The sequence below is a fragment of the Argiope bruennichi genome, chromosome X1, assembly GCF_947563725.1.
Source record: "Argiope bruennichi chromosome X1, qqArgBrue1.1, whole genome shotgun sequence".
Taxonomy (NCBI): Eukaryota; Metazoa; Arthropoda; class Arachnida; order Araneae; family Araneidae; genus Argiope; species Argiope bruennichi.
The window spans coordinates 39,930,717-39,954,411 of NC_079162.1; the positions used below are offsets into that span (position 1 = coordinate 39,930,717).

General features: G+C 28.2%; 2 protein-coding genes across 4 annotated transcripts in view; one reads left to right on the forward strand and one right to left on the reverse strand.

The window, feature by feature from the left end:
- The window catches only part of LOC129958519 (nischarin-like), a 61,766-nt gene extending 55,906 nt beyond the window's left edge, over window positions 1-5,860 (reverse strand). For both annotated transcript variants that reach the window (XM_056071048.1, XM_056071049.1), the window contains exon 1: window positions 5,710-5,860. In XM_056071048.1, coding sequence (XP_055927023.1) covers window positions 5,710-5,796 — 87 coding nt within the window. In that variant the 5' untranslated portion in view covers window positions 5,797-5,860. The remainder of the gene's footprint in view (window positions 1-5,709) is intronic.
- Window positions 5,861-7,418: 1,558 nt separating this feature from the next.
- Window positions 7,419-23,695, forward strand: part of LOC129958520 (GTP-binding protein 2-like) — a 31,802-nt gene continuing 15,525 nt past the window's right edge. Inside the window, exons 1-3 of one of the 2 annotated variants that reach the window (XM_056071050.1) lie at window positions 7,419-7,635; window positions 18,223-18,438; window positions 21,906-22,096. In XM_056071050.1, the coding sequence (XP_055927025.1) occupies window positions 18,246-18,438; window positions 21,906-22,096 (384 nt within the window). In that variant the 5' untranslated portion in view covers window positions 7,419-7,635; window positions 18,223-18,245. Of the gene's footprint in view, window positions 7,636-17,565; window positions 17,620-18,222; window positions 18,439-21,905; window positions 22,097-23,695 lie in introns of those variants that run through there. The other variant, XM_056071051.1, reaches the window with a different exon arrangement.

Genomic DNA, 23,695 nt, shown 5'->3' on the forward strand with positions numbered 1-23,695 from the left:
GACTAGCTAAATATTTATAAGTTTAGAAATGTAATAATTTAATGCACATATGATGAGCCGGTAAATCAATTAAGCTGCTAATATGATCGAGTCAAAAGGCAAAGAAATGGACGCAGCCTGACTTTCACTGTTTTTTTAACGCGTGTTTAGATAGAACAGAATAGTTTTCTGATTTTAAATCATATTTTATGATAATTAATATCATATATTAAATTTAATGGTATAAAAACTGCAAGGATAATTATACTTAATTTAAAGATTAGTCATTTTTAGGGTGATTCTCGAAAATTGTTAAAATAGAAAACAAAACAGAGAAAGAATAAAAATTATCAAACACTGATCACGTTTCAGTAAATTACAAAAAACACCTGTCAATGAGAAGAGCAACTACTACATTAAACTTATTGTACACTGTAAACTGGGAGCCTTCTAAAGGCAAAGATAAGAACACATTACCCACTAAAAATCTTATTTGGGCAAATAATGCGTTGAAAAAATTCTGAGTGTAAATGTTAAATTGAAGAAGAAAAAATAAATGAATTGTCATATATAGTATTCGAATATGATGAAATGAGTCATTGCTAAATAATTTTAAAGCAATCGTGGCAAATATATACTTATGTTAGACTGCTGTAAAGAAAAATTGTTGAACAGAATTAATATTTGGTATTGAGTTTATTTATTATAAAACATGCAAATGGTTATTGTTTCAGCTGCAAAACATGCAAATAATCCAAGCAAAGACTCTTTGACAAACGAAATAAAGCCAACATTGTAGGCGAACAAATAATATTATAATGAAACCCTTTGAATTAGATGAAACATACAATAAAATACAATTAAAGGTCAGACACAAATTATAAAAATAAAATAATGAATCATGTACAGAGAAAATTATACAAATAAGTTCTTCAGAATAATTTTTACTTAGTGATTCGGCAAAAATTAATTTACAAAGAAAGGCATTTTTTAATGGCGGAAGCTAAGGAATGTTTTTAAAATGTGCCAGTTGAAGTTAGGGGAGGGGCCTTTTGACATTACTTGGGCTCAAGGTCCTTTATCTGCCGTTTCTATTTGATGTTGAATGGTTATATATAACAAACTTTTGCACTTTAAATTTTCTTTACTCTGATAAAATGCATGATAATTTTTATGTCAAGTTCTATTACCAGTTGTAATGCAGTAACTGAATTTACTCCAACAGTCAAATTATTCAAGGAATATCAAATTTAAATCCCTTCAATCTGAAATTTGAAAAAACAGATATTTAATTCATAAGAAGTAAAACAGCAGAAACACTTTTTTTGTTATAAATACTGATTTCTTAGATTAATAACTCACTTTGGAAGCGTTGATGATGTCACGGTTTTGATAGTGAAGACAGGTGAGCAGTTAATATATTCTAGAAACTTCACCATCAATAAACAGGAGGCTATGTCAACAGAATCTTAGTTTCAGCACCGAGATGCAATTACAAGTAATATCTGTCGAATATAAGAGCCCTTTACCCGTTTAAACCGTCAAAAATCAAACATCCACTTCTGGACGGAACAACCTTTTCAAAGCAACTCTAGGGCTATTTTGGGATGGACCTCGTAATTTTGAACCGCGATTAGATGCCGAGGACGACACGTGAACAGGAACTCCCTCTCGAAATTTCCTTACCACAGCAGAGGAAGGTCATTCAGTCGCTATGAAACTATCAAGAAATTGGTTATAAAGAAAAATGTTCAAATGGCGGCTGAAGAAAAGGCTCAATGATGAGTTAATTTTTAACTCTTTAGGATTTCCACAAAATAAAAGATATTTAATCGTTTAGATACTTGTTTTTACATACTTTTATCTTAATACTTGTTTGTGTATGAATGTTCTACTTACATATTTTCTTTTTTATAATTTTTAAAGTTTTTAGTGGGAAGTGGGGTATCCATACGTTTCGCTATTCATACAACATTCTCTAATCCAGGACTTGTGCTAGAAAAGAGCAAAGTTTTACTTTACTCTGTTACTTTAGAATAAACAAATACTTTTTAATTTTAACAAGAATAATTCATAATTTATAAATATATATCACTTTGTTTTCATCGCATTTATCATAGTTTTTTTAGCACCGTTATCGTAATACAAATACAAGTCAGCCGCCCTCGTAGTAATCCATTATCATACGAACTCTCGAGTTTGTTATTCCTCATCCAAATCTCCAAGAGTATGTGCACGCTCAAAACTCTAGTATCAACCATTCTCACCTAATTGTTACTTGACGAAGATTTGGCAGTTACACTCGCAAGACATTTTGTTAATTATTGATCACGTCATACCTAATTACAAACTAATTTATGTAGCATCAATAACAAGATAAACTCCCTTTTCAGTGTTATGTTGGGAAAAACACACACACACACACATTTATTTAAGCAAAAACTATCAATATTTAAGTGAATTTTTGTTCTAATCTAAATGGTTTCTTCTCGGTGTTAACGCCAAATGCATACAGTGCATCGAATGTAATCAATCAATATACTCAAATTACATTTCAAAATATTATCTTCTGCCATTTTGAGTTTCAGAATCACAAATTTAATATAGGCAAACATAGATCAAGCAAATAATTCAAGAAAAGCTTTTCTGTAAAATTTTCTTTGATGCTACACAGATGAATCGAATAAAAAGATTGCATTCTTAGCAACATAGTTTATTTTAAACCGTTTCAAAGGGTTATAACTAAGTTTCAATGGCGGATATAAAAGATTTCATCATTTTAGACTGCCAACAATATCATTTTCACGATGCAAGTACAAATTTAATAGATCGATTTTCCGTTTTGAAATTACCACATAGCTAGCTACTTGAGGACAGTCATCTTAGTTTTAATTATAGTCAGATGATAAGAGTGAAGCCAACATTTTACTCTCCAAACTTCTGTGCCAGGTTCACATACAAGTTCTGTTGAATAGAGAAAAAAAAGAAGAAAAGATGACTTTTTATAATAGACGATATGGACTCTATATTGATTTTTTTACTAAATCCATATAGAGCATCTCCACCATTCCAGCAAAAATATATTAGGTGCATACCAAAGCCAAATAAACTTGAAATCATTAGTGGAATTAGGTCTCGAATCTAAAATTCTGCAATTGTAATTTGGAAAAGAAAGAATTTAGATTTTTCCATTGTCTTATTTGTTTGTAATTTTTCCCCAAAATTACAAACAAACAAGTTCATGCAATTCAAAATCAAGAGCCATTAATAATTAAAGCTTAAATGTCATAATTTTTATATGCATGCATATGACCATCATGTAATTCCTTCAGCTATCATATGACAATTAAAAAATCTGATATGTAATTGATATATTTAAAAAAAAAAAGAAGATAACCAATTCATATACCAAATAAATAATTTGTCCATTGAAATCAGTTAAGATGTTTAGTCTGAAATGCATCAAAACTATACATGGATTTTTATATTTCAAAATAAAACATTTTTAGAAACCCTAAAATTATTTAATATTTTGCAAAATATTAAATTGCTGGCAAATAAAAATAAAAGAAAAAATCTTTAAAAGCCAATACTATCAAATAAACAAGTAACAAAAATATACAGAATATATTCAATTTTTAAAAAGCATGCAAGTTATTTTATATACTACAAGTGCTGAGAATATTAATTATATATTTCATTCAAGAAAATTTTATTTTAAGAGCTTTAAAAAAAGTGATTAAATATTAAGAGCTTTAAATAATAAAATGTATAGCTATAACAAATTTCGCATCAGATGGGGTTTGTGTTATCCACCAGTATATTTGTAGAAATAAATTAATAATTTTAAAAATAAAGAGCAGAAAACCTTCTTAAAATATTTCGTATGTCTTGGCAAAAAAAAACACTATGTTCAAAAATTAATTAAAATACATAATTAGTATTCTAAGTAATTCTAGGATTATGAAAAAGTAACTAATAAAAATGTTTATAAGCTTCTTCAACAAATTATTTATAAAAAAATTCACAATTAATGGATTAATAAATGAATGTCCCGATTTGAAATACATTAGGGCAATACACCTAACCTGGACAACGACTGAGCCAGCATCAAACCCAAACATGAGCGTGAAAATGTTTGTCTTAAGACATGCAGTTGTCCCAGATATACAAATTTTCCCATAGAATCCTTTTAACTCCAAAACTAAGACTCTATATAACAATATCTTTTTTTTTTTTTTACCTGCTTTTAAATTTAGAACAACAGATTTTTGTCCACATATAGGGATTAAGAATATTATTATAGACAAAATAAAGCTCTGAGTGAAAAAAGTTGAATAAATACTGATCTATAGAATATGTTAAGCATTATTTGATAACTGAATATGTAACTTTATTAATGTGCTCATTTTAAGTAAAATATATATTTGATAACCATCTGACATTTTGGTATTAATTAAAATTTTCAATCCATTCAATCACAAATGTGCATTTCCCCTTGTCCTTATTTTTTTAAAAGTTTCCATTTTTATACCAATTGTAAAAGTTATATCAGAATATTATTGAAAAATCATTATGAGTAACAAAAACATTATGGATTATTCTTTTCAGTTCATTTTTTAACAGCATCAATATCGGGAAATAAAATTAAAGCCATATAAGAAAATCAAATATATATGGTGGTCAATGGCGTTAAGTCATAACTTTTTTAAAAATGTCTTCAAATTGTTAATCTTTTTTTAAATTTCTTATTATATTAGTTTGTTTGGCAAATTTTGATAAGTTGGTTGGAATTTTCCTATCTTGGAGAGAAACCTGGTGCACGATTCTCCTATTTTACCAAAATTAATACATCTTCACCTTTCGTTCAGACTAAAATTTCAAAACAAAATGCAACAAAATATAACTGCAAAAATGTTGCATTAAAGCTTTTGATATTTCTCTAAATTAGAGTAATAAGAAAAGGCATAAGACCTGGCTCAATTGTTAAAGCTAGCTGCATACTTTATTACTCAATTAGAGCTAGCTTGTTAATTTATCTAATTTCTATATGATCAAACACCTAAACAAATGATGCTAATACTGATGTCATAAAAATTTGATACGCAAAAATTTAGTTCTTATATTTAATTCCACGGTTTGTGATGAGTAAAATCATTCTCATTTGATGAATAATAAATGCATGGAGCCAAATAAACTATGGGATGCTTTAAACATCTTGCAAGAAGAAAAAAGAAGGGACATCACTGCTATGTTGTAATGTAAATTTGTAGTTGAATGAACTGATTTCACTCTTTATGGTCTACCACACCTTAAGGTCAACTTAAAACTGATATTATTTTACAAGAATTATAATTGATTTTATTGGTAAGTAAAAATAAATAAATAGAAATAAATGGAAATTTAAAAATTTTAACATTGAGAGACAAGGTTTGTTGAAAAATATATAACTTGTCTCGTAACTTCGGAAAGAAGTTGCAACAAATGTAAAATTGTAACAGTCAATATGGTAAAAACCCGTCAATTAGAAATAGTGACAGGATTTCTGTCGATGAAAAATATAATTAGCTAATATTATCATCATAAAGTGAGAAAGCCTTCCGTAGTTTTCTTTGTCAAAAAAAATCCCGATACTGTATATGAAAATGATGAATAGTGAAAAGACTAAAAAATTATACGCCGTAATAAGAAAACTGAAAAGAATTATTATAATTAAAACTTCTTTTTTACCGTAATTCCATCCTTATCCTCAGAATGCGGAATACTGCAGATGGCTTGTGCCTTTTCCAACACGTCAGGTGGAATATATAAAGCCATGCAAAACTCAAATGAATGTTCAAAAACGAAAACAAAAGTGACTTAGATTTAAAAGGCGGTGTTTACACTATCAATGGCCCAGCGTTGCCAACTTTATATCTTAAATAAATTCGACATTTGTTCCGCCATGATATCTGAAGGAGTTACAGGTAAAGATGCATAATCCACGATTTTTTGAATAACAAATAATATTGTTATTGTTATTTTTAAATATGCGTTCCAAATATCTGTTATTTCAATCATATTATTAATTAAAAATTATTACTTAATATTAAATATAAAATTTATTAATTGTAATTAATACTTAATTTACTAATTTAATTAACGTGTGATTGAATTAATTTATCTGTTTCAACTTACTTCTTAAATTTTATTTTTTTCTCAAAATTATTTATTTAATTTATTTATTAGAGTGAACCATTTTCTGGAAAAGAAAAATATATGTCATTTCTTCAAAATGTTTACTTTAGTCCTATATTCTACCAATAGATGGCGCCAGCAGTAAACAGAGTACATGTAATCAAAGTCAATCATGTCACGAGCAATTTAAAATGATCTGTATGGAATAGCGCATCATCAAATACGAATATCGGTCACTCCCGTAAAGTGGAGGGGTGACTTCGCTCTTTCCAGTGAAGCCTCGCACTTTCCGGTAAAATCACCGCTCCGATAAATTTCAGTGATATGCAATTCAATGATACGATACGATAATTCCAATAACCGGTCCGTTCACTTTTCAATCCAATCACAGATTTCTTTCGAGAGCTTCCATTGGGCAGTTCGTATCGATTCTTACTTTCCAGTAAAGTCACCGCTCCGACAAATTTCAGTGATATCGTATCGATTGTTACTTTCTATCGTGATCCAAAACCTGTAATCGAAATATCATCAGTAAGATCGTATCAAGGATTTGAATCACACCCCTCTTTGAAAAGTATTGATCACTTGTATTTGTGACTTTTTGGTATTGGTTACGTAATAACCGCTCTGAAAATATTCGTCATCCCTAGTTACAGGTAAATTTTAAAATCTATGGTAATTCTCGTTGGTGAATATGGTGGTTAGATAATCAGTTCGAACAATCAAATAATGCATTTGTTTCACATCTGTAATAATTACATTTTGATAAATCAATGTATAAAAACCATATTTTCCAATTAACTGATTTCTTCTTCGGATCGGGATGTTTTGAAGTAGAATATGAAATAAATATAGAATCAAAGAAAGTTCTATATATTATTTCATATTTTGGTGATACTTTTGTATAAATGTTATGAGAAATAATGAGTTTTTCATAGTGCTCTCTGTTAACCGATCTATTGTGAAATTTTTTAACAGTATAAAATGGTTTTCATATAAACAAATCTGAACAGTTCGGTATTATGTGATATACATTTCACTAAAAAGAGAAAAAATTTTATTTCATATAAGAAATCCCCTGCTACCGAATTTAAATAAGTATATATATTCTCATTGTTTTAAACAATTTCAGAAAGAAAGAAAAATGAATGGAAAAAGCACTTTCAGTGGTTCTGCTATCATCTATTCACGTCAGTCTGTGAAAAGCATGCGCAGAATCAGCTAATTAGGTGTCTGTTGTCTGACGACATATTGAGCAACACTTTCCCCGTTGGAGATGTGTCCTGTTTTTAAGTAGGTGTCAGTTAGAGACGGTTTGTGTTTTCATACTTTATCACGTGGATGTCATCATATAAGATTTAAGTTTAGTTTTAACTAACATGATGGTTATATTGAAAAAAAGAAGAAGAAAATCTTCCCATTATATTTTTAATACAGAAGCATTTGGTTATTGGTTCACGCATTGTTGACAGCTGTCAGGTAAGACTTTTTATTTCTGTACCACAAAGTTTTGGCCTTGTTTCAGAATAATCTATTTATAGTTTGAGAAGAAAAATAAGCGCACTATTTGTTTAGATTTCACTTCTCAAATGTGACATAAGGGGTAAGCAATGATATCCATACTAAAATTGCTAAATTTCATTTCATATTTTGATATTTTTTGCATTGAAATTTTACTTCCCTTTTATAACCAATTCGTAACTGCTACAATAAATTGTATTTGTATTTTAAAATTTATACGAATTGAAGGGTAATATGCACTTGCAGACAAGCATTATTATCAAATTCTCAATTTTTTTCCCCCTAATATTCCATTTTGTGTTCCTAACAATTAATTTGAAATTAGTCTACCAACTTTCTATAATTGGTTGTACAATCAAGCTTATATAATTTTTTCTGGGTGTGTGGATCAGCTGTGCTTGAAAAAATGTACACTAATTTTCATATTCTTGGGCTTAAATATTCTGATGTAACATATCTGATGACATTTAATTTTATTGCATCTGATACCATACTGATAAGTGATTGTCTATGTTTTTATTTATCAGATACAAAATCTCAAAGTTTTCTGCTGTATCTTCAGATCTGACTTTTAATGTGTATTAGTAATTTGGAAACTAAATTGCATCAGTTTATTATATTTTATTTTCTTGAATGTTCTTTTTTTTTTTTTCTTTTCTTTTTTTTTCCATGCAGTGCAAATTCTAAGATTAAATGCATCATTTTCTAAATAAAATATTTTTCTGTAGATTAGGTCCTACTGAACATCTCCATAAAACAATATTTGGAGAAAATCTTTTTTTTTTTTTTTTTATGAATCGGCTTGATTTATTTCATGTTCATGAGGATTAATCTGGTGCTGGCTTATTTGGTTTTAAAATATTTCGAAAGAGAATATTTCTTAATTCTCATAGAAACATTATTTTTGGAGAAATTTTCATTTTCCTCTATTCAGTCTAATACATATTTGGGGTTGGGTGACATAATATATTTTTTTATAGAATAGCTTAAATTAAAAAGAAAACTGATTGTTGTAAAGAAAAAAATAACTGCAGCTATATGATTTTTTTAAGCAATAAATTCCTATATTTAGCACTAAATAATGACACTTTAATTGTTTTTTGTTTCCTTTAGCAAGCATAATGAAAATTATTAATCATAAATAGAATTAATGGTAAAGTCAATCAACTTTAAAATTCAACTCCTATTTTAGAAGTATAAAGTAATTAATGTAAAGATACATGTAAAACTGATAGTCTAAAGAAATATTATTGTAACCTACCTAACTTTACAGTTTTGTACCAATTTATTTTAAACTTCTAACTAACTTTTAACTTCTTTGTTTAAAGGATTACTGGCAAAGCCTGTTTTATCTTGTAGCATAAGCCTGTAAAAACACTCTTCAGCTTCAACTTAGTTGTCTCATAAAAAATTTAGGAGAAATAGAAAAGAATTCAAAAATAAGTTTAAAGATTTTAAATTATTTACAAACAATTTGATTAATGTTCTTTGTAAATCTGGGATGAAAACATAGTTATGAGAAGAACATAACCGGTTGCATAATCAGTTGCAGTTCTGATGTCAAGGCAAAATTCTGATTAATCAGAATATCTGAATTTTATTAGTATCTTTCATCTAGATTTAAATTTTTTATACAAATATTTATCTACGCTTATAAAAAGTGATAAATCTCCTTGAGATTTAAAATTGACATTAATTTTGGATCACTTTTAAACTTAAGTACTGTAAACATTTTTTTTTAATTAGTGAAAAGAATAGATATCAATTTTAAGAAGAAAATATTCACTTTTATTATTGTAATTGACTTTCTAGTGACTGCAAATTTTATGGTTAATCACCCAGTTATAAATAAAGTAAACAATAACTTGCCAATTTAGGATATCCTTTCATTCTTTTCTTTACTTGTTTTGATCTATGAATCTATTGGGTTTCAATAGTTCCATGCACCCACTTTAGTAAATAGTATGTCTTTTTTTTTTCCCCCTCCTTTGGAAGCTATGCAGTTATGTGTGTTTGCTTTAGTACAAAATTCTAATTGCATATGATAGTATTGAAAAGATTGAATTAAAAAAAATAATACATTACTGTGCATAGTAATACTTAAATTTTTAATTTCATCTTCCATATACTTTGCAGTTTATTAAATTAATTCTATTATATTAATGTAATAAATTATTATTTTTATATTGCATATTTCTGTAATATTAATTACTTTAATGATATTTTGTTATTCTTTAATAGTATTAATAAATTTTTGATTAAAATATTTCTTTATCTCATTCAAAATAAAAATTAAAAAAAAAAACTAAATAAAGAGGTGATAATGTTGTTTTGAACTACAATTAGTATTTGTTTCTTTTGTCATGTATTATTCTTTAAATTTTACATTCCCAGTCATTTTTGAAACTTATTTATTTTATAATTAATATTTTCCTTTTTTTTAACAAGCTTGGAAAGAAATTTTGATGTGAAATTGACATTCTCGTGTCTGAGGGATTTCAAAGTTTTTAAAATTATAATTGAATAAAATGGTGCAAAAAATGTTAAGAATTGTAATTCACTGATCTTTGTTTCATTTATATTTATAATGTTTTCAGCTTAGTTTGGACTGCAGTTAAAGTAAAACATATATTGTAGTCCGAAAAATGGACTTCCTCTCAGATGTCAAGTATTAAAAAAATTGATGAAAAATTAAAAATAATTTAATATTAGAAATTATTTTTTTCTATTAGTCATTTTTATGAAAATCATTATAATCTGATATAAAAATTTCTCATGTGATTATATCATTGATTTCAGTTCTGTATGTATCTGAAATTTTTATTTGCATTTAAATTAAAATCTTGTTACAGGACAAATAACTGTTTGATTAAATCTAGCGACTGAAATTTTTTGGACCCAGATTGAGTGATATAACATTCATAATATTTTCAATTCAAGATACAAGTGGCATTATTTGTATTGAAATGTAATATTTAGAAAATGATAATTTTCTGAAATATTATTTCTATGATGATGTTATTATTCATAAAAACATAAATTTTTTTATGCTTTTATCAATAATAACATCATCATAGAAATAATAATTTAAGAAAATTTTCAGAGATTTAAACAAACTCCATTCTATGTTAGGATGGTGTGGAAATTCATCGATTCTCCAGAAAATAAGCTTGTATACATTAAAAGGGGGGGGCAATTTTAAACTTTTACAAATTTTAGTCTGCTAGATTAACCAAAATAACTTTTTCAAAAAAAAAAAAAAAACTGTACATTTTAAATAAAATCAAGATTTTTTTTAAAAAACTTTTTTCAGCCTACAAATGCCTTGATCTTGTTTATTTGGTTCACTTTTGATATGCTTAGTATAGTATTAGTTAATATATAATTTAGTCACATAGCAATAATACTTGCTTAGAATATTCTACCAAATGGTAGTTATAGTATTCCCATAAAATTGTTGTCATAAGGGCACATTTTTTTTTTTTTTTTTTTTTTTGAGATTGAACATCACAACTCCGAGGTAACTTCTCACCTTTCTGAGTTACCTTTTCGTTCTGCTTTTTGTTTTCTTTATTCCCTCGCTTTATGGTAAACAAGATATTTTGTATTATTTGCCATTATATTTGCTTCTAAATTGTCAAAGACAGCTGAACCCTCTTGCACTGGCTGTGTAAGTTGGTATGTATTGGTATCAGTTCTGCTGGTAAAAGTGAAGTTTAGTGTGTCTCTTGCTGCTCTAAGAATGTCAAGTCGCCAATAAAGTTGGCGGACAAAATAAGCAAATACTTCTGTGAAACAATTATGGTTATCACATTATGCATTAAAATTATGATTTTTAGTGATAAGTATTGCATTTTTATTTTAATCTGAGATTTATTTAATCTGTATCAGAGATTTTTATTAATTTTTTTTTTAACCTTTGGGATCACTATCGCTGTTTATCTTAACAATTTTGAAGAAATTTTTCAAACCGGCTGCGCCGGTCTGTTGTGTAAAGTGCAAAATTTAGAGCATGCGATGCCTATTGGCATCTGAAGAAGGCACCGGGCAGAATTTTTTAACTTAAAAAAACATCCTACGGCTTCGCTAGAGGTGGGAGCGGGAACCTAGTAGCTTTGCTAGCACCTTGAACATAAGGACTGTGTTGATAATAGGAACAGTGCATACAAACAAACATCCTTTTCTAACTTCATCAACTCGTAAATATATATATAAAACACTCACTCTTCATCCATTCTGCAGATTCAAAATACTTAATGCTATCCCATTCACCAGACATCCATTCCTGTACAATTGCCAATATAACAAATTATCAAGAGAACCAACCGTTATAGCACTAAAAGAATTACGAGAACTGCGAAGAATTCCATTGCAGAAGATTTTTAAACAAAGAATGCAGACAATTTCGTAAAGTAAGAATTCAGACGATTTTTTAAAGTGCATTCTGACAATTAAAAATTGCAAAAAAATACATATTTTCTGTTCGTATTCACATTAAAAATAAAATTGCATTGTCTTATTAGTTGTAAAAATACTTTTAATTATAATAAAATCAAAATCTTTAATCTATATATTTATTTAACATTTTTCATTAAATAGCTGTAGTTCATGTATCAAAAGTAGTAAGCAAAACAACATTAGGGTTGCTAGAAGAGTGTTCCGTTGGATTGCCATATTGGCGACAAACTCGGGGGGGGGGGCACACTAATGTTCACTTTAACCATTCTGCTTGTGGCTACTCATCACTCTAGTTGTCTGCTTGGAATCAAATGAAGGATTCATTTTCTTGGATTGAGGTTAAATGGTCTCTGTCCCTGAAGATGACTCCCATTGTATACGTATTATCTAGTGTCATGGTATGTCCAGTGGCTGAGAATGCCTTGAGCCTTTTCTGCGCAATGTTCCGTTATATAGAACACCTAACTTTACTCGCTTTTAAAATAGTTAATTCAATTGTAAATGAAAAAAACTAGGTTTAGGTTTCAGTTTTAATTTTCTTTTTTAATAATAAATGACAATTTAAATAAAGTAGATCCATAATTTTCAGCCGTAGTCAAGCCATGTAAAAGTCTATTTTTCTAGGGATTTTTTTTTTTTTTTTGTTAGTAAAAAAATAATTGTTGGAAAAAAGTTTCACCGTTATTTTGTTGGCTGTGTCTTAAACTATTTATTCTACATATTTAAAAAATTTTTTAAGAGAAAGCATGCATATAACGTTGGATGAATTTAGGTATTCCATCAGCTTGAACATTGTGGCGATCATGTTACATAGCAGGACACTATGCAGGGTAATCAGCCAATTGGGAAAGCCGGGAATCATCAGGGGATTCTGAGAGGATGGGAAAAGGCAAGAAAATTTATTATAAAAAAAAAAAAAAAAAACCAGTTTTGTTATAAATCAGTAAATTTTATTGAACTTGATAATTGTTGAATTATGACGTATTGGACGTTATTGTTATTATTTCCATAAAACATTTATTAAATATTATGAACATGGATTACTAAATTCTTTACATGAATGGATGCCATGGACAATATGAAATGTATGTTATTACTAATATTTTCTTTTAATCCTTTTTTTTTTTAAATTTTGTGTTTGTTTAAAATTTAATAAGTGAAAAAATAAAGTAGCATCATTCTGAAAATATTAGAAACATCTGAAAAATGTAGGGGAAATTTCTTTAAAAACTCTAAATGTTAGGGAAATTCAAATAGCAGAAATGCTGGCCATCCTGCTCTAACAAAAAGATAATACCTGTCTTCGTTTCCTGTTCTTCTTTCTTTTTTATGGGAAATGAAATCTTTTTGAGGAGTGTTATTTCAGAGTAAGAATTCTTGAAAATGACTGACTCTTACCCTGGTTCTCTGAAGTTTCATGGGAGCCGCAGTGGCCTGGTGGTAAAGTCTCGGCTTCGGAACAGGAGGGTTTCAGGTTCGAGACCCGATTCCACCAAAGAACCATCTTGTAAGCTGGTCTGGTGCACGTTAAATCCGTCAGGGCCAAACGTCCTCCCTCTGGTGTGGTGTGGAAGTTTAGAGGGGAGCTGTCAGATCAGGTTTCGTCCTCTTCATCTGATCACGGTTCAAAATTACGATGTCTGTCCCAAAATAACCCTAGTGTTGCTTTAAAAGACAGGACGTTAGTATAACTAACCTAACCTAACCTGACATTTCATGGGATATTTTTTTATCGCTGGTCATCTGCACTTAGCATGGAGTTTTCTGCTCTTTGTTTCTATTTTCACTAATGTTTGTTTTATGTAATTGTGTAAATATTTTTTGATTATTTATATATATATATATATATGTATATATATATATATATATATATATATATATATATATATATATATATATATATATATATATATATATTAAAGCTTGCATATAACTTAATTTATTTTATTGTAATTAATTGTAGTGTTGAGATCAACTTCAATCTTTCCGAAGTACCAAAAATTCTTCAAATATTGCCCTCAAATAGCAAATCTTACTATGCCTCCTTAAGGTACACCTTGGGTCATACAAAATTTGCTACGCTGGTGTAAAGTAGTGTTTTATTGAAATGCTATAGATTTTACTCATTCTGAAGTTCCAGTATAATGCTCACTTAATCGCACATTTTAGAGCTCTATTGATGCAGTTGATTTTGTGGGTGTACCAGCTGATGGAACACCCATAAAATCAAAATAGTGAGTGCACGAAGTTTAACCTGTGTACTTCTTTAGTCTTAAATAGGTTATCTACAACTTTTTGTTTGGATTTAAAATTTAAAGTGTAGTGAGCTGTAAAGGATCAAGCTAATAACTGTATGCTCTGTGGTAGTTAGTGTCATTGAGACTGAATAATTTTCAGTGCCATATGATTATGTGTCTTATGTCATTAAATCCAATTCTTTTACACATTATATGCTCATTTGCTTAACCAATACCTTTCATACATATGTATCCTCATATAAAAATTTATTGCATCATCCATTGATGAAATGCAAAACACCAATTCATAATGAACTTTAATAGTCAGTAACATGATGTGTTTGGGCACTTTTCCTATGCAAGCATTGTGTCACATAATATTAAATGTATGTAAAACATTAAAATATGTCTTATCATTGAATACATATTGCCTGACTCTGAATTCTTAAAATGTATCAGAAGTAGAGTTCTTAGAAGAACTAAGTGATCAAAATGTTTGTGCTGTAAATTATTTAAACATTAATGTTTTAGATACTTGTATTACCTAAATTGAACAAAGCAGGGCACCCCAGTTGCAAATTTCAATCATATATAATTAATCCTCTGTTGTTTTAAATGCCAGAGGTATGAGCATTTCAACAATAATGCCAAGCAACGATCCAGTTTATAGTAAATGTGGCGTATCTGGTCATGGCATTTTTGCCCAGGAAAAACTTTTTTGCTCATGTTACATCTTCTAAGTCTTGTCCTTCGTGGAATTTTGATAAAGAAATTGTTTCTATTATGATCAATACAAAAATAACTATACTGGGAACAAGACGAATTGTAAAAAATAAAACTCTGAAAGTGAGCTTTTCCTACTCCTCTTTACTATAAACACAATTTTAAAGCAAGCAGCGGTGTAATTGGTGTGATCCTTAAGCAATTACTAATTCACTACCAATATTGATTTCTTTTCTGTTCTTACAGCTTTTCAGCAAAGAAATCAATGCTGCCATTTTTCAATAATTCTAAAAAAGATGCTGTAAAAAATTAAAATTTCTTTAAAATAGTTGTAGAAAACTGTTCTTGCAAAAAATTTTTGGAAATCAAATGCATTATCTTCTGAATCCGAGGCCATGTTTTCAAGATCTCAGCGTCAGGACCGGAGAATATTGATTAAAAACCGATTCCCTCAGAGATGTATCATGTATGTGAGCCTTGTACATGCTAAATTTGATATTGTGCACTAGACATTCTCATGCTGATATGGTTTGGAAATTTGGAGAGGAAAGTGCCAGGTCAAGTATTGTATTCATCATTTGATCATGGTTAAAAATTATGATCTTAAAATAGCCCTTGTCTCATTTCAAAACAGAGTATTACTACTATAAACTAAAAATCAGGTATGGAATTTGATTTTTCCTGTGTGCTTAAGAAAATTTCAGGTAGTGGGAAAAGTATAAAAAGCACCGAAACAAAATTAATTCTTAATAGTTTCCTTAATTTCATGGAACTGATAAACTTTTATACCGAGACTTGTCATAAAAATTCTTAATCAGTGAAGTGCATTCCATCTGTGTTGAACTTCAGGACATTTTCAGGAAACCTAATGCTTTCATGAAAATCAAAAAGCCATTGGGAAAGATAATGAATATGATTGAGCTTCTGAATAAATAGCTTTCTTAATCATAATACTCCTTCCTCTGTTATCTGCTTGCTTTCAAATTTTACTAACTTGTAGCTGTCAGATTTATGCTTCCAACCTAATAATTATTTGCACCATATGCTTGTCATCTAATTACCAATGAAAGATATCTCAGTAGATTAATATATGAATTGCCTGTTTCTTATATCGTTTTTCAAGAATTTAATGGCCTTGACTCACTGTGTGACAGTGAGGATAGTAAAATTGAGAAGGTCATTAACACTCACTCTCTTTGCCTTTTTAATAATGGAGTACATATTTTCATCGATGACGAACTATTTATTGTTTGAAGCTTGCACTGTGCTTGCCATCTTTTGTTCCATTCATTAATTTTAGAATTATTTACTTGCCTGATATTGATCATTTCCTAATTTTCTTGGATCCTGTCAATATTAGTTCTATCAGTGTTTAAGATCCATCAAGCTACCTGATTCATAGGATTCATTGATCCAGTTTCATATGTAAAGTGTGCATTATATGTAATATGGTGGTGGTCTTAATGGGCTGGTCAATTTGCATATTAAAAGCATAATTTCATTTGAAGTTGCTTGTATTCCCCAATCAGGATAAGGCTTCCCAAGAGTAGAAAACTATAATGGAATGCATATAGAGATCAGAGAAAAGCTTGGAGTATTTTCAGGCAATATCCAATCCCTACAAATGTGATGACCTTTCATTATAATAATAGTTAATAAATATTGCTTAGTGAACATGAGTACTTTATTAAATTTTCTTTCAATACAAATTTTTCTATTACAGCTTAGGATATATGGAACTAAGAAAAGTGTGTAGTGTCTCTGCTGGCAAATATATTTCCTGTTACAGCCAGTGGTCTCTTACTGTTCCAGAAATGAGAATGTTCTTGGTGAAATATTTGCTTTTATTGTTTGGCAAATAATTACTTAAAATATTTCCTTATACAAAAAAAAAAAAAAAAAAAAAAAATAGGGCAGGATGAACCAAGTTGTGTTTCTAGATGGCGAAACATCTGGTGTATAACATTGACATAATTATTTTTATATTGAAATATTTATTTTATGCAGATTCTCCTTGAAATTGTAGTCATTATGTAAACACTTTGATTGTTTAACAGGCCTCCTGTTGGTTAGGAGTATTTTCTTTCAGACAATTTTATTTTACAAATTTGATTGAGAGAGAATATACATTTTAACCTCTTTATGTATTTGAAAGATATTTTAATTTTCATAATTATTATTTTTTGTGCTGTTTTTTTTTTTAAATTTATGTTTTAGTACCATTATTGTCAATTCAATTTTTCCTATTGTGTTTACTTAGGTTTTAATTATTACTGTATTCAGGCATTTCATTTTATTCATTTCATATTCTTATTTTTTTGGTGTTGCTTATCTTGAGAATTTTGCATCTGAAAAATCAAATTGGAAAACTTTTTTTTGTATCCCATGAACATTGAAAGAAATATCAAATTGAATATTAGCCAGTACTTATGTATTTTACTGCCATTTAAGCTATACTCTTAATGTTGAGCAAAATACTCTCTTACCAGCAAAAAAGAGCCTAATGTCAAAGCCTGTAATTTATGTAAGTTTTTCAAACGTCATCAGTTCATCCTTAAAGAAATGGATTTAATTATTCAAATGCATTGCTTCTTGATCTGGTTATAACAATATCAATTGATTACAAGAAGCCCATTCCCTTTTTGTCAGAATATCATGTGATTTCAGCATTCTTGCTTGTCAGAAAAGAGAAAATGAGTACATTATTCGTTTATGCATTATAGATTTTTTTTAAAATCTAAAAACATTTTTAAAAACTCTATTTGGAAAGTAGTTGAATATTTCTTTCATTACCTTATTGACTACTTTTGGAATAAATTCATATGATGTCACAGTCTTGCGATAAATGTAATAACACTTGTCTTCTGATTGCGATATTATGCGTTGTGATGTCAAACCTTTTTCCCTGTTTGAAAAGTGATGTAATATAGTATTAAATTAAATTGATGTGGCACATTTAATGTGTATCACCAAGGAATGAATTGATTTTGAATCTGTTATTCTGAGATTAACATTGATGTTAACTTGATAGGATATGTTTTTCTTTAAAACATAATCACATTTCTGAGATAACTCTAATAATATGTTTTTTTTTGCGTTTATAATCATAATTTTCTTTTATTTTCAGATTTTTCCCTGAATCTACTACCTATGGATTCATTTGTTGGCCTCTTTGGTCCAGATTCCCTGGAAGAGACCAATTCATCTAGCTTCTGTAAAATTCCCGAATTTTTACCTCCAGAAGCTGCTGAAGGCAATGTGGAATATAAGCTTAAACTTGTGAATCCTTCTAAAAGTCGATTTGAACATTTGGTTACTCAAATGAAATGGAGATTAAGAGAAGGTAAGTGCTTCTTTATTACTTAAAAATAAAATTATTTTTGTGTGTTATTTTGTTTATTAGTTTTTAAGTCAATGAAAAATGTATATTCTAGTAATCCAAATGAATTCTTATTCTACTTCATAATTACTTCTGATCTTTTCCATATTTCAAATAACTAAACTTTTGGGAGTTTATGAAATTAATCCATTTGCATTGGGCAACATGAGAATCGTGTCTAAATTTTTAAATGCAGTTTTGTTAATTAAGTCATAAAGTTATTTTAATGAAATATATTATTATATTGTAGTATATAATTAATAGTTTGCTTCATTGAAAAGTATTTTTTCTTCCTAGTAAGCAGTGATTTAGAGAGTTTTTTAAAAATAGCTCTTCATGAGAGCAGTGACATCTCATATGTTATCAATTTAAGTATGTTGTAACTTACAGTGAGAATTTCTGCATAACAAATTATTCCTTTTTTTTAAACCAAGTTCTCAGAAGTTTAAGGATCATTAGAAATTTTTACATTTTCAATTGTTAAAATTTACTTTTAATAAAGAAATATTAATTTAGATATTACTGATTTTTAAAAGTTAATTTTAATTGAAGCTATAGCTTTAAAATAAATTTTCTCTATTATTTTTGCTGCTTACTCTTGTTTATAAGGATTTAAAGAGTTGTTGTTGAACATTCAAAAATTCTTAAAGCATAATGTTAAAATAAATGCCGGGATAAGGAAAATATTATCAATAGTAATGAAACTACTTTAAATTGTAATTTATTCTTTTGGTTCTATTATGAGCAAAATGATCAATAACTTTTTCCTTGATATTCATTTGGCTGCCAGATACAGCAAAATTACATATGGCCAAAGACTTCCCTTCGATCAAGTCTTAGATCAAGGATGTCAAATACATGGGCTGTCCTTGGCCCTCATAGAATATCTCTGCAGCCCAACAGACATAATAGTATTTACAAAATTTGTTATATTAAAATATTATAGCTTACTTTTTACAATTCTTAATTATATTTAATTAGTAAAAAGAAGACCTAACATTCACAAATGGATAGTCGTATTACATTGGTGAACCATGTTCCTCACCAACAAACTCAAATATTTTAATTGCCAATAGTAAATAACTATATCATTAGTATTCAGCTTCTGTTCTGGAAACCTGAATTTTAGAAATATTTGTCAGTTAAGTCTGAAAGATTTCAAAACTTCCTTATGGAATTATTTCCATCTTTGAAAAAGCTTATCATGCAGGCAGTTTTTTTCAGTTATTAGAGAAACTTAAGTGTCCTCTGAAATTGAGGATTACTGTTATTCATCTTGGGTCATTGCCAAAAGATCACTGTGAACAAGCTATTATCAAAAATGGCAAGAGAAGTGATGACAAACGTGTGAGAAAAAACATTGACCTTTATCATTGTCTTTTTTTTTTTAATCATATTTCAAAATAAATTTTTTTCAGTATTTTTTTGCTGCCTGTATAACCATAGGTTCCCTTATTTGGCATGTGCTGCACTTGAGTTTGACACACTTGTTTTAAATGTAGAGTTTCCTCAAAATTTTGAAGTTGAGCTGTTAAAATATTACAAAATATTCTGTTTGCATACTTAGAATTCATTAAAAAAATGACGGATTTATTGTGATGCCGTTTAATATGAATGCACTTACAACATCTTAAAGTTGTATTCGTTTTATTGCTTAAAATATATTCTAAGTGGATAACACAATAAGGAGCACTATATTTGATGTTTTTTAAAAAAATCGTGTTCGTTTAAACTACCTTATTCTATTCTATATCAGAACTTCCAAATCTTAATTAATGATCATATAGAGCAATAAAAAAGTTGCAGAAATTTTGAATGCACCTCCTTCCAGACTTTTCATCATGTATAAATAATAAATGTGCAAAATTAGTATTTTTGAATAGGGGGGGGGGTATTAAAGTTTATCTACATTATTATTTTTTTATCAAGTATTATTTCTCAATTTTCTGTATTTCTTTTCTAATTCATTTATTTTTAAATTTCATCTTCCAAAAAAATTTATTTGCAGTAAAAAATAGTTTCAAACTCATTTTCTGACATTGTAGACCCTGCTAATAATAGAAGAAAATCAAAAATTGTTTTTATAACAAAAGGACCTACAGATGGATATTGGGACAAAAGGAATCCACAGTTCTTGAATTAGGAAAAGTCCAAATTAATTTAGCTTTTTCCCCAATTAAAATTTTATGCCATGCCTTAGTAAAATTTTATGGGGATTTTCTTTCTTATATTTCATCTGAAGTTTTAAAGGAAAATCGCTTTAAATTGTCGATGGATTTAAATATCAAATGCAAAATAAATTAGTATTTAAATTTCTACACTGAAAAAAGTGAAGGATACTGCAGTTCCATAGTCTCTTTACACATCACCAGGTTTAATAAAAATATTGGTATATTTTCAGTGAATCCTAAATAGGCAAATCAGGAAAGATAGCATTTTTGTGATTATACTAATATTTCTTTCTCGCAGTAGAAATTTTGTCAAGTTTAAGGTAATGCTTCACTACAAAGGTTGAATACATTTGTTTTCAAAGAATATTACTGTGAATATACGATTCAGATATTATTTATGGCAGGAAAATGTTCCTGTGATTGTATAAATAGATGTAGTTTATTAATAGTATATTCATTTTTCTAGATACATGTGAAATTCTGCCTATAACAATTCTACAGGAACCTAGATTAAATATTATCATTATAGAGAGTTTGAACATAAATTAAAAAAAAAAAAAAAAAAAAAATCATGATTTGAGTATTTAGAGAAAAAAGAGATATCTTCACCACATAGTTTGCTGTACATTTGGTGTAGTAGTCTATCTAATGTATTTTAATTAGGGTTTAATAGAACAGTAATTTCTTACAATTCTTTTGTACAGCAGTGCAGTTTAGAGTTTTAATTTACATTTATTTTTATTCCAAAAAATTATCTGGTGATATTTGTTTACCCATGAATACATAGTAAATTATAATTTCAAAGGTGAATAAAAATTACTGTTTTACTGTTTCAAGAATATTGGTGATAGAGCTGTCCTATTATTCTTGTGTGTATAATTTTTCTATGACATATTAGTTGCAGTTAATACAAGCTTTTTGGAATGTACCAGTGTTGAAATGCAAGCAATTTGTAATTAATGTATCATTTTTTTTATTTTTGGATATCAAATTTGTTATATGAAACTTTATTTTGTAATTTAAACAAATAAAACATTTGTCTTTTTTTTAAGTGCTAAAAAGTAAAACTAAGTTATTTATGTATGTAAATTTGTTTTCTAGTCCATAAAAAGATTTTACTTTTTATAAAGTTTCCCTTTCATTGCTAAAAACGAAATGTCTGTATACATTTATGCCAAAAAAATATATATATATATTGTTGAAATTAAATTCATTTTAGTAACATAATTGTGTGCTTTCTTTCTTTTTCTTTTTTTTTAGGTCAGGGGGAAGCTATTTATACTATTGGAGTATCTGATGCGGGGAAGTTAATTGGGCTAGATGAAGAAGAAATGCAAGAGTCACTCAATACTTTATATCGAATGGCTGAGAAACTTGGAGCTGATATAACCAGCTTAGGAGAACGATATATTGATGATAATTTAAAGCGAGTGAAAAAAACTGTGGCAGAGGTAATATTTAAATTATTTTATTTTCCTCACCACCTTTAAAAAAACTTATTACATGTTAAGCTAAAATTGTTGATATAAATTTCATACAAAAGAACACTAAACTTTTTTTAAATGTCAGTAAAGTAACTTTTCTTAGATTGCTTATTTAATATTTTTGTTGTGATAAATAAATTTACCTTTTTTTACGTAGGTTATAATGACAAATTGATGACATTAAGTAAATCTTAAAACTTGTATAATTGCATTTGACATATTAGTACATTCTCTTTTGAAAACTTTACGTTTCAAAGTGATGTTGGATTTTACTATAGAATTAGATCTATAAATTTCAAATGAAAAAAAAATCGTCCATTAAGATATATAAAAAAAATTGTCTTTTTCACTGAGAAAGTAATGAAATAATTGTTAATTTTTATGAGTCTAATTTCTCACATTTTTGCATGTTATCATCAATTTACATAAAAACCAAAATACCAAATATAGCACAATGAAGCAAATATAGCAAATGAATATATCTTGAAGTTTTATTTATTCTGAAACTTTTGTCGTGTGGCCAAAATTAACTCAAGTTGATGATTGGTCTTAAAGATGTTCACAATATATTTAAAATTACTAAATATATTTGAACAAAATTTAATTCTGAACCTTTATTATTAATAACTGTTATGATGAAATTTTATATTTAAAAATAATTTAATTTTATAGATATTTTTAGACATGTTTAAGGTGTTTAGCATCATTAAAAAGTGCTAAAATTTAAAAAGCATTTTTATGCACCTTAAAATTGTTTGATTTTGAAAAAAATAATTTCCTTGAAAAATGCATAATTTTATTGGGAAGTTTAGAGAAAACAGTTTTTATTTCCTCAGACTTTGAACATACAAAATTGAAAGCATGGTTATAAAGCTTGGTTTACTAGATGTAACTAAAATAAAAGCAGAAGAAAGAGAAGAATTTGAACAAGGATTCCAGGTTAAAATACGTACAGGAATGTTAATAAGATAATGCCTAATGATCCATTTTACTTCCAGTCTTTCTTTTGCATTGGGCATCACCATCTATTGAAATACTAGAATGGTAATTCCAAAGGGCAGTATAAAATACAGAATGTACCAAATTTGTTTTGACTAAAAAGAAGATCTAGATTCTTAAATTGTTATTGTTTTAGATAACGAGGAATTTATTTTAATTATGCCTAGCGAGTGTATGCTTAACCCTTAATGGATTATTAATGTGTGGGATTAAAGTAATCCCATTAGTGATCATGGTCTGCCCTTTGGGAGGATGAACAGGGTATAAGAATAGTTATTCCATTTGAACAAAAGTCTCATTCTAAAAGAAATTTTAATTCACTACTGAAATGAAAAAGTTAGGTTCATATCAAATAATTCTTTTTCCTGTGAGCTATGTTAACTTTGGCCCAATCAAAACATAAATAGAATCTCATGGTCAAATTATAAATCTTTAAATTCAGTTTAAATGGGTTATTTATTACAGAAAAGGGGCTTTTAAATTATAATAAATGCAATATTACAAAACAGACTTAGTTAATGGTCAAATATGTTATATTTTATTGGGAAAATATGATATACTAGATTA